Source organism: Sceloporus occidentalis, unplaced genomic scaffold (genome assembly GCF_023333645.1).
Source record: "Sceloporus occidentalis isolate IW3139 unplaced genomic scaffold, rSceOcc1.0.p SCAF_10, whole genome shotgun sequence".
Lineage (NCBI taxonomy): Eukaryota > Metazoa > Chordata > Lepidosauria > Squamata > Phrynosomatidae > Sceloporus > Sceloporus occidentalis.
Genome location: NW_028316990.1, coordinates 33120158 through 33132482, shown reverse-complemented (window position 1 = coordinate 33132482; position 12325 = coordinate 33120158). Strand labels below are relative to the sequence as shown.

The window sequence follows — 12325 nt, the reverse complement described above, 5'->3', positions numbered from 1 at the left end:
CCTGTCAGAGAGCTGTGGTGTCACAACAACCTACAAATCCCAGGATTTGTTGTTCCTTTCCTTTTCTCATGAGTTCAGGGCAGCTAACAATTCTGACTAAAAATGCAGTACAAAATCACTGACCACAAGTATCTTGTTCACCATCCTTCTGCCATTCAAGTGCACCTGAATGGTAAAACAACACAATCTCTAATAAAGTGAATTCTATCATTAGGGTGTTACCACTGAGAAAACCCTGCCATGTAAGGTAGCCTGACAGGCAACATTACTCTGGGCTCCACAAGTCAATCTTATTCAGTTTATGATATTTTCATCCTCCTCAATCGGTGTAGCCAATTGTTGGGAATGAAGGGAATTTAACTCCAGGGTTGGAAAGGTCTTGTCTATGGACATGAGCTTCATTCTTGCTGAAAAATATGGACATGTTTTTTTCAAGAAGACAACAGCCCTGTGAAAGAACATGTCTTGGCATGGCTGCTTCAGGGGTCAGAAGACCAGTTTTGCAAACAGAAGATCCCATGTCCAGTCCCACTACCTAAAAGGATTCAAGCATGAGGAATGCCTAAGACCCTAGAGAGAGATAAGAGTCGACAATACTAAGCATTACAGACTTACAGTCTAAAGCAGAGCCATGTGTCGTTGCATATTTTAGAACACAGGGGAATAGTAAACTGCAATACAAGTAGTAAGGAATTACCTCCTCCTTGGATTCACTGTTTTCTCTTTCACGGGGCTCTTGCTTGACGTGGGTCACCATAGCAAATGCTGCCCGGTCATGACTGTCGGCAAGGTTGATAACATTTGTGATGGATGGGAGCATGGCGCCTTGACAGCTGGTTCCGATTGTAGTGTTTCTTTCGCACACAGCCAACAGAAGCTAAACATGTTTTTAAAAATTGTTTTTAAATCTATGTGCTTTCAAGGCCAACACCTTTAGCAGCTTCTACATTCTTTTTAATTTCCATCTGAAGCAACCCTCCTCCAAAGATATAAAGCTGATATAAATATGGATCATTTACACACCCATGGGTACCCTACTAAGCATGAAATTTGCTATGGAAATCCACATACCAGAGATTGGTGCTTCATCCTCTGGAGTTTTTGTTTAGCAGAACACAATACATCAAAAGTAAACAACCTTTAACCCTTCCAATCTTGTTGGACTTCCATTGTGAGGAGTCCCAGTCAGCATGGGTATTTGTAATGGATTGTGGGGGTTGCAGTCAGACATGTGGAGGGCTAAATATTTCCTATCACTTACGGAAAGCCAGTCATAACATGGTAGATTTTTGCCTTAAACCCAGCATGGCCAAGGATAGGGGGCTTTCAGACTTGTAAGCAACGATCACTAATGTGGAAGGAATGGTGTAAAACTTCTGGAGAAGGATCAGCATTGTGTGAAGGAACCTAGAGCTTGCACACTCTGCCTCCTCTCTCCCTCCTAGCATAGCTGCAATGAAGACAAGCATTCACTTCACTTTTTAAATTCATTGTTACATCTACACTTAAGTGTGTATGGCCATGCCAAACTGCATTTTGTGACCTCCCTAGAAACACTGTTTGAAACTAGACTCTCCAAACCAATGAGAGATCCTCTGAGTTCACACTTACTGGGGAACTTCATTTAGTTTGAAAATGGAAGATACTTCTGATATCTTCCTCACAATTGCATTAGGAGGAAGAGCATGGATGAGGCACAAGAGTGAGGCTCTTTCAAGTAACACCTGAAGTGGCCACGTACGGTGACAGAAAGAATTCTCAAGGCATACTAATGGCAATAACACAGGCAGGGCGTTTAGTGTGGCATTCACCATTCTCTCCACCCATCACTATAAGCATACTTCCGTTTCTTAAAAAGTAACCTATTAGTTGGAATTAAAGTTTTCAAAAGTGGAATGCTTTTATAGGTTTCCTTATCCCTCCTCTGGGATTATGCGCACTGCTTCTTTGGAAAGGAAGGAGGGAGCTTGCTACATAAAAGTAATTGCTTCCCATTTGGTCTTCTTGTTTAGTGCTTAAGTAACTGTTCAGTATTCACACAGCAAGCGTTTGGGTTATGTATTGCCTTCATGTTATTTTATCTTCAATCAGGAAGTGCTTTGTATTCCTGTAAGCGTTAACCTTCCGCCTTATTAACTTGATTTATCCTTCATTGTTCAACCCAGATGCCTGTGCTACAGTGAATATATGAAAGGCTGAGGTTGTCAACAAACACAAGACAAACAAGGAAATCCTGCCTGCATCTAGATGGCACAAAGGACCGGAGTTACATTTGTGAGCAATGAGAATGACTAGCAAGCGTGTCTCCACTTCAGTGGCCTCTCTTTCTGCGCATACGTCAGATACATAACATACTGTCAACATGTCAGCATTTACTCCAGTCAGCCAGGATGAGGTTAGCAACTGTCAGCCAGAGGACTTTTTCTTCAGCTGCTCCCAGACTGTGGAATGACCTGCCGGAAGAGATTCAACAGCTGACTATGCTGTCCGAATTTAAAACAGCATTAAAGGCCAGTCTCTTCCAACAGGTCTGTCCAGGTGATTCTTAAATTGTGAATGTTAAACGACGAATTTTTAAATGTGCATCGTTTTAATATGTGTCTTATTTGTTCTTTAAAATGTGCTGTGTGATTTTAACTGATGTTGTGTATTCATTAATCTGTTGTTATTCCCTTCCTTGATCTATGAGAAGAGGCAGGTGAGAAATAAAAAATGTTGTTGTTTATACTATAATGCATATAGAATGCATGCAGTTCACTTCACAGATGGAGCAATTTGGACTTGCGGCCTATTATTGTGCCCCTCAATACTGCAATGTTTATGTTCTGCCCCCCCACTTCTTCCCACAGACTACATTCATTGCCTTCCTTCTTTTGTCCTTCACACCTCGCGCTTCTTCCTTTCCAAGACACAGCATAACTGCCTTGTTTTTAGCCCACTCTAGAATAAGGTTCATGCTATGAATGATCACTCCAGGTGGCCAGCTCCACATATTCCAGCATTCATTCTAATTGCTTCCTGCCCTTCCTTTCCCTCAGTTTGAATGCAGGAAAGAACAATCTTTGGTTCTGAAGATTTTACACATCTCCATTCTAATATCATGTACTGTTCCATTTACTGCATGAGTATTCCGCAAACTGCTCAGGGTTGCTCCAGGCAAGCAGATTATCCCACCTTGTTTGTGGGTAGGACACCCATAAGCATGCTCCACCCAAGTTTGGAGAGAATCATCAGTTGTTGCCCATAATCAATGCCAAACTACCATTTGACTCTTGGAGTGACAATGATTTTTTTTTTTTGAGGTCTTATTACTACTGAAGGTTTACTCTGCGCACTCTTCTGGAATGTATTATCATTTCAAGTAGTAGTGATATTCCGGGTAAGTCAGAGCAAACAAAAAATAAATCCTACACCAAAGAAACTTTTACCTTTACATAACCCATATCAATGCCTCCATCCATCCTGGAAACAAATCTACTCAACATCTTCCTAGGATGAGTTCTTTTTTAAAAAAACTACAGAGAAGCATCTAAACTCAAAAAAGTGTTCCTTTTCTTTTGGGCTCCCCCCCCCAAAAAAAAAATGAAGGAAGGAAGGAAGGAAGGAAGGAAGGAAGGAAGGAAGGAAGGGAGGGATTTGCTGTTGGCCCTCCATACCTATGGATTATTTATCCATACCTATGGATTATGTATCCATAGATTCAACCATTCATGGGTTGAAAATATTATGTGTGTGTGTGTGTGTGTGTGTGTGTGTGTGTGTGTGTGAGAGAGAGATATATATCCTGAAAAGCAAACCTTGATTTTGCCCTTTAATATCAGGGACACCACTTTAACAGGACTTCAGCATGCATGGATTTTGGTATCCACAGGAGCTCCTGGAATCAAATCCCAGCAGATAACAACAGCTCACTGTCTTACAAAGGTAGGCCAGACTGTCTAACACTTCAAGAGGAAAGTGTACTGTGTTACTATGCAAAATAAAAATGAAAGAAGATCTAACAATAGGTCTAACTGAGCAGGTGTACTCAGGTGTACAGAATGAAAATAAGATAGATGCAAATTTGATCAACACATGATAGCAAATATTTTTTTTAATTATGTTTTTAAATAATGTTATGCAAGTATCTACCTCAATGCACTGTTTGATCCAAAAATGGTTTCCCATTGCTTCCCAGTTTTGAGAACATGTGATGTAGAGCAGGCGTTCGTAGACGCGACGCTTCATGGAATTGTCAAAAACCTCGAAAAATTTGGCTCTGATGAGTGGCTGAGCACAACGGAGTCCCGAAAGGAAGGCTGGTTCAAGTTTAGCAGTAAGCTCACTACCTGACAGGCTTTCGTCCCTATGAAAAAAGCAGCAGCTTAAAATACTGTACCTAGAAAAGCAGGAATGGATTTCAATAACGAAGACAGAGAAACAATTGGATACAAGGCACAAGATGTCAGATGAAGGAAGGCAGATGAAAAGAGTCTGAGATTATTTCTTCACTGCTTACACACATTTTAAGAACAGGGAGAAAAAAACTGGGTATCCCAGAATATTTTCACCTTTAATTCCAACAGTGCAAGTAACAATACTATCATAGAACAACACAATAGGAAAAACCTTCTAGGACTTGCTTCTATAATCATCAGATGGATCAATAAGAATCCAGAAATTCAAATGAGTATAAAAGGAAAAGTTGTAACTCAATGACAGAACAGATGCTTAGTATACAAAAGGCCTCAGATACATCTCTGGTATCTTCATCCAAAATAATCTTAGGTGTCAAGGAAAGATCTTGTTTTGAGAGCCTGGAGAGAGCCTGTTAGCCTGAGCAAACTATACATATCTAGATGGAATCAGTTGCCTGATTTAATAAAAGGCAAGCACACTCGTCCCTCCCAATTCGTGGGGATCCGTTCCACTGCGCCTCCCTGCAAATTGGAAATATCTCAGATATTTAAGCCCTACTGGTTATAATGGGGGGCACTCTGTCGGGCGTCTCGGTTTGTCCCTCCCCGCTTGCCATCAGCGAAGGACCAAACCCACAGATCCCATGTCCGCGAATGGGGAGGGACGAGTGTAAATAGGTTTTATAGGCTTTATAGAGAAGGGCCACAACAAAGTGGAGAAGCACATGTTTGGCAAGTAAAGGAGACTTGTTTTCCATCTCCATCATCTTTTTAGATGATTCAAAAGTCTGTGCAAGAGAAGCTTTTGAGAACAGTTGCCTACTGCAATATGCAGTAATTTGCCAAATGAACTAATGGAATGACTCAGAATGATGCAGCGTCATACATGCTCAGGGTCTCCTTGCACCAATGTGCCACCCACAGCTTGGCTGCTTACCCTCTTGGGTATCCAGACTAGGAAGATCTACACTGGTCTCATAAAGAGAGCCCTCTGTGTCTACTGTTAGAATCATAGAATCATAGAGTTGGAAGAGTCCACAAGGGCCACCCAATCCAAACCCCTGCTGTGCAGGAACATACTAGCAAAGCTTTGCAACCTTATAAGTACAGCAAAGATGGGGAACCTCTTTCAGCATGAGGGCCAAAATCATGTTCTTGGGGGCAATGTTCCTGTGGTAGGTGGAACCAAAAAAAACCCACAATGCATGGAACCAAAAATACCAGTCTATTTTAGCTTATTGTTCTTACTGCCAGTAGTTAAGCCTTAGAAGAGGCATTTCAATCTTATAGAATGGAGAAAAATCCATACAAAAGCAAGAAAAACCATCAAAGAATGGGGTCATGGGTAAGGAGGTATAGTCACCTGGGCAGATAGAGATCCTAGAAGGGCTGAATTTAACCCCAAGACCTGAGGCTTCTCACCACTTAAGGGTGTGGGATGCTCCTTGCAATGAGCTCCACACGTTTTGCAACAGGCAAGAGGGATGGAAATTTGACCAGCCAAGTATTTGTCAAATAGCAATTAGAGTTTTTAAAGAACTCCATTAAGGGCAAACAAAGAAGTAGATTTAACCAATTACAAAAATCCAATTTAGCGAACTATTAGGAAATGGGGGAAAATAACTTCTGTAATCCATTATTATTTATGGCACATACTGTATAATTCTGGCAGCTATAAGTACACAGAAAATGTGTTGCAATATTAAGACTGCACAGAATAAATGTGCTTCGCTTAGAAAGAGACTGACTTAGGATCTGAAGAGGGATAAGCATGCAAATGCACTTATTGAAGCCTTGGAGAAATGGACTGTTATTTTGCCCCCTTGCTTCTCCCACATGCCCTTACATTAGCATTAAAAGATGGATGGCATGTTATTAAGGTCATATATGGCACAAATTATGAACCAGTAAGCTGAACCAGTTGATTAATTGCTATAATTTACCTATAGACATAGTTAACAAGGTCTAAGAATTGGGCATTCAATTCAAGGTCCTCTGGAAAACGTTTTTCAATGTAGGTCATCATTTTTACCAGTAAAATGGACTTCTCCCGGAGTGTAGGTGTCTGTTGTAAGAGGGAGAAAGACAACATTGTTAGTTTTTGACATTCCGTTTTCAAATGGAGGAGCATCAGCAGCCCAAAACCCATTTCAGGTGACACTTGCAACATGACAACTTTAGCATTCAGCTGTAGTGTTGATTAACATGAAACCGTAATTCAAACATTCACAAGATGAAGATACAGTAGATGGGTGCTTTTTCTCAGCACGGAAAATGTTAACTCTTATGCTCACCTGGTTGGCAGCTAATGAAGAGTTGTTTTTCACCCACTCTTCCACTATTTTCACCACAGCGCGAAGGATCTTAGCATCATTTGACTTTTCAATCAGAGATGTCAGAATGGCTTGGATGAAGTTTTTCCTCATTTCCATGCTCATCACAGCAAGACGGGTTTTCACCAAATCCAGACTCAGCATGACCAGTTCACTAGTACCAGCTATAGAAAGAATCAGAACAGAACCATGTTTTTCTTATTTGACCATGTAGAACGTGAACAAAGGCTCTCAACAGGACACCACACTTGTCTCTTCCCTTGCAAATAAGGGAAACAACTTCAGTTAAGAAGACAGTTCACAAATCACACGCGCCTCTGTACAGGTTTGAAAAAAGGGTTTACAATGAGCTACATAGAAAGACCACCAAGAGAATACAGGTGTAAATACTGCTCAAATATCACAAAATCCATCCCCTACCTAACTGAAGATTTTTGCTAGTAAAAGATGACCAAATATAGCTATCATTTCACTTGATGCATGGTAACCAACTTGGGATGGTGGACGTTGTAGGCTGGGGTGGAGAAAGCTTGACCCATGGGGTATATGTGACTTTAGGACACCCTTGAAAGCCTGAGGACTCAAGATTTTGAGGGCAAAATTTGGACAAAAACACCTGCAAACCCCTCGCTACCCCATCCTGAAAACATACCCATCAAAGGTAAAATAAACCTGGCTGTATATTGGCCTAATTCCACAACTAGAAAGGATGTGATGCTACTTGAGGTCATGCTGGGAGCTGTAGGGGATGATGGGACAGTGACACCTTTATCCCACACAGTTGTCCACTCCTGCTGTCACCTGACAAATCCAGAGAGCACCCAGACTGGGAACAGCTGGACTAAAATTTCCTCCCTCCCATGTTTTACAATATGGGCTCTTCGTCATTCCCATGTCATTCCAATCGTGAGCATTGCCTCTGAGCAAGGTTTCTTCATTTTCAAGGCAGCTCTGGCACTCTTACAAAATTTGGGGCTTTCTATAAGGCATTCTGATCCCTGACATTAGGAAACAAATCTACAGGTAATTCCATCTCAGCAACATGGCAGCCCTGAGCATTACCTGTGTTTGCTTCAGCAGTCCCTGCTTGAGACTGTTGGTTTAAGTGCTCCCTCACCATCTTCTGAAGAGACCTCATGAAGACTGAAATCAACCTGTCAATGTAGCTGGGGTTATTGCTGCATGCTGACTTCAAAATCATCAAGGTACCTGTAACACACATGAAAACAACATAAAACAGAAACTGCATTACAGATGGCAATTTTAGGATCTGTCACTGTGTCATTTTGAACAAGCCAGTAATGTCGTATTTTTACTGTAGTGGAAAAGCCCAACTGTCTTGCTTTAAAATTGAGGATGGGCAACTGTGTAGGGCTGGGGGCAATTTGCCATCCTGGTTCCCTCCCACACCAGGTCACACCTATGTCACCAAGCACACAAAACCCCTTGTTTCCACATTTCTCCTTCAAAATGATAAGAACAGATTGGATCAAGCACTGATCGTAGTAAAGACTATAGTCAAGGCATAAGAAGAAGACTAGGACTGGGAAAGGCAGCTATGAAAGTACTGGACAAGATAGAGAAGTGCAAAGATATAACACCAAATACTAAAGTAAGGATCGCCATTGTATTCGCCATCATGCCAACATTTTCCACAGTGAGGTGGCAATACAGATGTTAGGGTTGTGAAACTGAAAACTGCAGAAAAGTCTTGTACCTTTAATGATTGTGTAGAAGAGGAGATTTCGGCAAGAGGGGTTATATGACCAGCAACACTTTCCTTTTCTGCATACCCATTAAAGGTAGAGGAGCAGTCTCCAGTTTTCTCTCTGGCAACCCTCTCTGACAGCTGTAGGTCTCAAACTTGATATATCATGGGGCTATACTGAATGTAAAACAACACACTGCAATTCACAAAGTAACTCCTGCCCCCCAGCCTGCATTGGGTCAAATATGACTGGAGTCCTTTAATCTCCAAACCTCTTTCTAAAAAACCATAATTCATTATTGCCCCAAATACTCCAAGTGATTTAGATGTTTGAGTAGCTCTGGGAATAAGGAACTTAGTCCAATGACATTTTCGCAGGATTCCTGCTCTCTTCACCATCTTTATAAAGCATGTTTGATATTTTGCATCTTTTAAGAACCAGTACTTGCTTACTTTGTGAATTTTGAGCAGGGGGGGGGGAAGGATCTTCAGTAACATTGTGTACTAGCTTCAGGGAAAACAACAACAACAATGGTAGGCTGTATAACCTTGGAGTGTTCTGGACAAATGATAAGAGGTATCTTTCTTGGTTAGTGTGTTCTACAGCACAACCTGACACCTGACAAATAGGCAATTCCCAAAGTGAAATTACATCTGTCTACACAGATCACAGGCTGGGATAGTGAAGGACATTTGCCATTTAAAGCAGCCAGCTCTCCAAGCCCTTGCAATTTCAAGCCTGCATTATTGACAGAAGCAATTCTGTGGCAAGCTTGAGATGGGCCTAACTTGCCAAACTGTTTAATCATTTCAGCACACGGCGCAACCACCTCCGGCTTTACGACAACCTCCAAAGAGAACCTGCCCGCATCCCATCCTAACACAAGGAAAGCTTATGGCAGATTTGAAGGATAGAGAGAATAAATTCTCAACTGTCTCCAAAATAAGTCAACTGTATTAGGGAAAGGAGCAGGAAATTATCTGTAATTCATGAGTAAAGCACACTTTCTGGTGTAGTAGTTTAAGTGTTGGACTAGGACTCTGGGAGATCAGGGCAGGAATCTCCATTTAGCCATGGAATACCTGGACAAGTCACACTTCCTCACGGCCTCAGAGGAAGGCAATGGCAAACCTCCTCCTCTTGCCAAGAAAATCCTAGGATAGAGTCAACTTGAAGGCACATATAACAAGAACAACTTGTTTAAATGAGAGAGAGCGAGAGAGAAAGAGAGAGAGAATGAGCCTACCCTTCATCTGACACCTTCAATAGGGGCTGAGTTGCATGTTCACTGCCCCAAAAAGTTAAGATTTGTGGATACATGACAAAAGACTTCTTTTATGGGAGCACTCTCACTGTAGAAATCCCTTCTGTCATTACTGAGTTTTCCACAGGCAGTGAAAACTACCTTATTTTGTCAGAGCTTTTGGCTTGTTAAACCAGTATCATGTCCCCCTGTAAGTTTCAGGGGGCAAAAATCTTCATTTTAAGTTCAACGATGCCCACATGTTTTCTGGACCTCAAACAACCTTTTCTTTTTCCATTGGAAAAGTGACCATCTGGTCCCTTCTGGTTTTGGAAAAATGGTTGGCTCCAGTCCGAGGGCATCTATGAGGATGGAAAATAGGTCGGGGGTACTGCTGAACCCTACATAGTTGGCCATCCTTCTTTTAGACATTGCTCAACCTATTTTTATTACCTGTTTTGTTTTTAAGCTGTGTAAAGTCTTTCCTACAGTTTATACCATTGTTTACAGCAGTTACGTGTGTAAGGATCAAGCCTAATGAATACTATCTTCTTTGCTGGTTTTAACTTGTTCTTTGATTATTTATAGCTTTACTGTATTTATCTCCTGCTTTTCTTCCAACGGACTCAAGAGTGGTTTCAGCAAAAACGTTGGGACTGGTCAATTGATCAGACCCTTTGTGAATGATCAAAATGTCCCACCCTAATGATGTGATGACTTTGGAAACTTACCAAAAAGTTGAGAAGGGTTGGCATTAGTCGCCTTTTCATAATTAGTAAGTCCTTCATAAATAACCTTCCCAACAGCTGCATAAAGACACTCCAGTTCTTCATACTTGGAGGCCACACTTGAGGTACCTACACCAGAATTAACAAACACCAAGTCAAGACAGAACAGTACACATTTATTTCTACTGTCCTTCATTTATTCAGTCAGTGAACTTCTATAGGGGTTCTAACAACTGATAATGTAACATTTCACTGCAATCAATACATTAATTTTACCTTCATTATTCTGTTTCTCTAGCAGCTCAACAAATCCCATCTACGCTTCCCATTTGACATATACATTATTTGCAGCTTCTCAATCAATGGGGACTTCTACTAGGTTTCAATATACAGATTACCTTCTAAATTTAGTTGTCCCAAATGTAGTCCTATACATTATCCTCTAAAGCAAGCCTCATGAAGGACAACAGGCTTACTCTCAAGTAAGGTGGCCCAGAATTGTGGCCCTTACCTTCTTGCTTGTTCTTCCCGCTTATTTCCTGTTTCCTAAAAGCCTACCTTTCCACCCAATTTCCCTCTCTTGTCTTATTAAAAGAGCCATGTTCAACAACTGAAAAACTGCACCTTCAAAGCAGAAAAATGGTAATTGCAAAAGACATTAAATTTACGACATGCATTTCTTCAGCCAAACTAATAACTGACACAGGTTATTAAGTTTTCATGCCACTGGATAATGATGTATTCCTCGTGATTACTTATTTCAACTTTTCTTTTAATTGGGGTTGAAAGTGCAAGTTGAAAAAAATTGTTTCTGAATACCAACACAAATGACAAGATCACGGAGTTAGAGATATTGCACCCTCTTTCCTCCGTCAAGAGAAGGAGGGTAAAAACAGGAACCCCCCTACCCAAACATACTTGGTTCTGTAGGGAAGTTACTCATTAAGCGAGACAGCAGGGTATGGACAGCTCTTAAAACCTTGGTGTTTCCACATGTCATGCAAGATGCTATTCCACGCTGCAGAGGTTTGAAGCTACTCAGAATAGCTGGTGACTGGAGTACGGTCAGGAGAAAGCTGAGAACCTCCAATCCAGTGCAGATGTTGGCAAAATTGGCCTGGTTTGGTTGCTCCTGAAATGAAATGTCAAAAAAGAGAGCCTTGAAACTAAGTGGACAAGCACACTTTTCCCATCTTTCTCCCAACAGGCAGATACAAAAGAGGTCCACAATGAAATGGGCTTCAATACATCTCAAGTTCCATCACCAACTGGAAAGGTGATGGGAAAAGACCTCTACATAAGATCCAGGAACATTTCTAAGAGTCAGAGCAAGCAACCTTCAACTGTTATCAGGGATTGCACCACGAACAGCCTACAAGCCACATATGCCTCCATGCATTATTGTGGCTCTCAGACAACACCTGGGTCACTACCACCATGGTGCAAGGCTTTGTTTTTGTCAAGGGGCAGTTTTTAAAATGCTTTTCTTGTAACAAGAAGTGAACCACCTATGGTGGTAAGGAGAGCATCCAAGCATAGTGCCATCATGCCTGGGCCCCAGAAGTTGGTGAGACTCCCATGTTCCAATTGTCATTGGTGTGGTTCCTGGAGGAGAAGGCCAGGAGCTGATGAAGTGAAGTACCACCCCTTCATTCCTTTTTCCTTGCAGCAGTGAACTGCCAAACTAACTGTAAGCCCGTCTGAAAACCTTTGTGGCTGAAGGGTGGGATATAAATACTTTAAATTAATTAATAAATTAAGCCTCATTTGGGGCAAGGAGCAGCTACTCAAGCATGGCGATATCCTTGAGGTGTCCATCAACACAGGATGAGACTCAACATCCTAAGCAAGCTTGGACGTTTTGTCAATCATCCCTCACACCAACTGCCCAATGTATGCCAGACCTCTAGTAAAA

At 41.5% G+C, this 12325-nt stretch overlaps 1 protein-coding gene across 4 annotated transcripts in view; it reads right to left on the bottom strand.

Moving 5' to 3' along the window:
* The window catches only part of LOC149306417 (transformation/transcription domain-associated protein), a 129208-nt gene that overhangs the window by 61193 nt on the left and 55690 nt on the right, over positions 1 to 12325 (bottom strand). For all 4 annotated transcript variants that reach the window (XM_089476959.1, XM_089476956.1, XM_089476957.1 and 1 more), the window contains 7 exons: positions 11329 to 11542; positions 10414 to 10539; positions 7793 to 7939; positions 6692 to 6894; positions 6341 to 6462; positions 4132 to 4345; positions 698 to 877 (listed from right to left, as the gene is read on the bottom strand). In XM_089476959.1, coding sequence (XP_089333085.1) covers positions 698 to 877; positions 4132 to 4345; positions 6341 to 6462; positions 6692 to 6894; positions 7793 to 7939; positions 10414 to 10539; positions 11329 to 11542 — 1206 coding nt within the window. The remainder of the gene's footprint in view (positions 1 to 697; positions 878 to 4131; positions 4346 to 6340; positions 6463 to 6691; positions 6895 to 7792; positions 7940 to 10413; positions 10540 to 11328; positions 11543 to 12325) is intronic.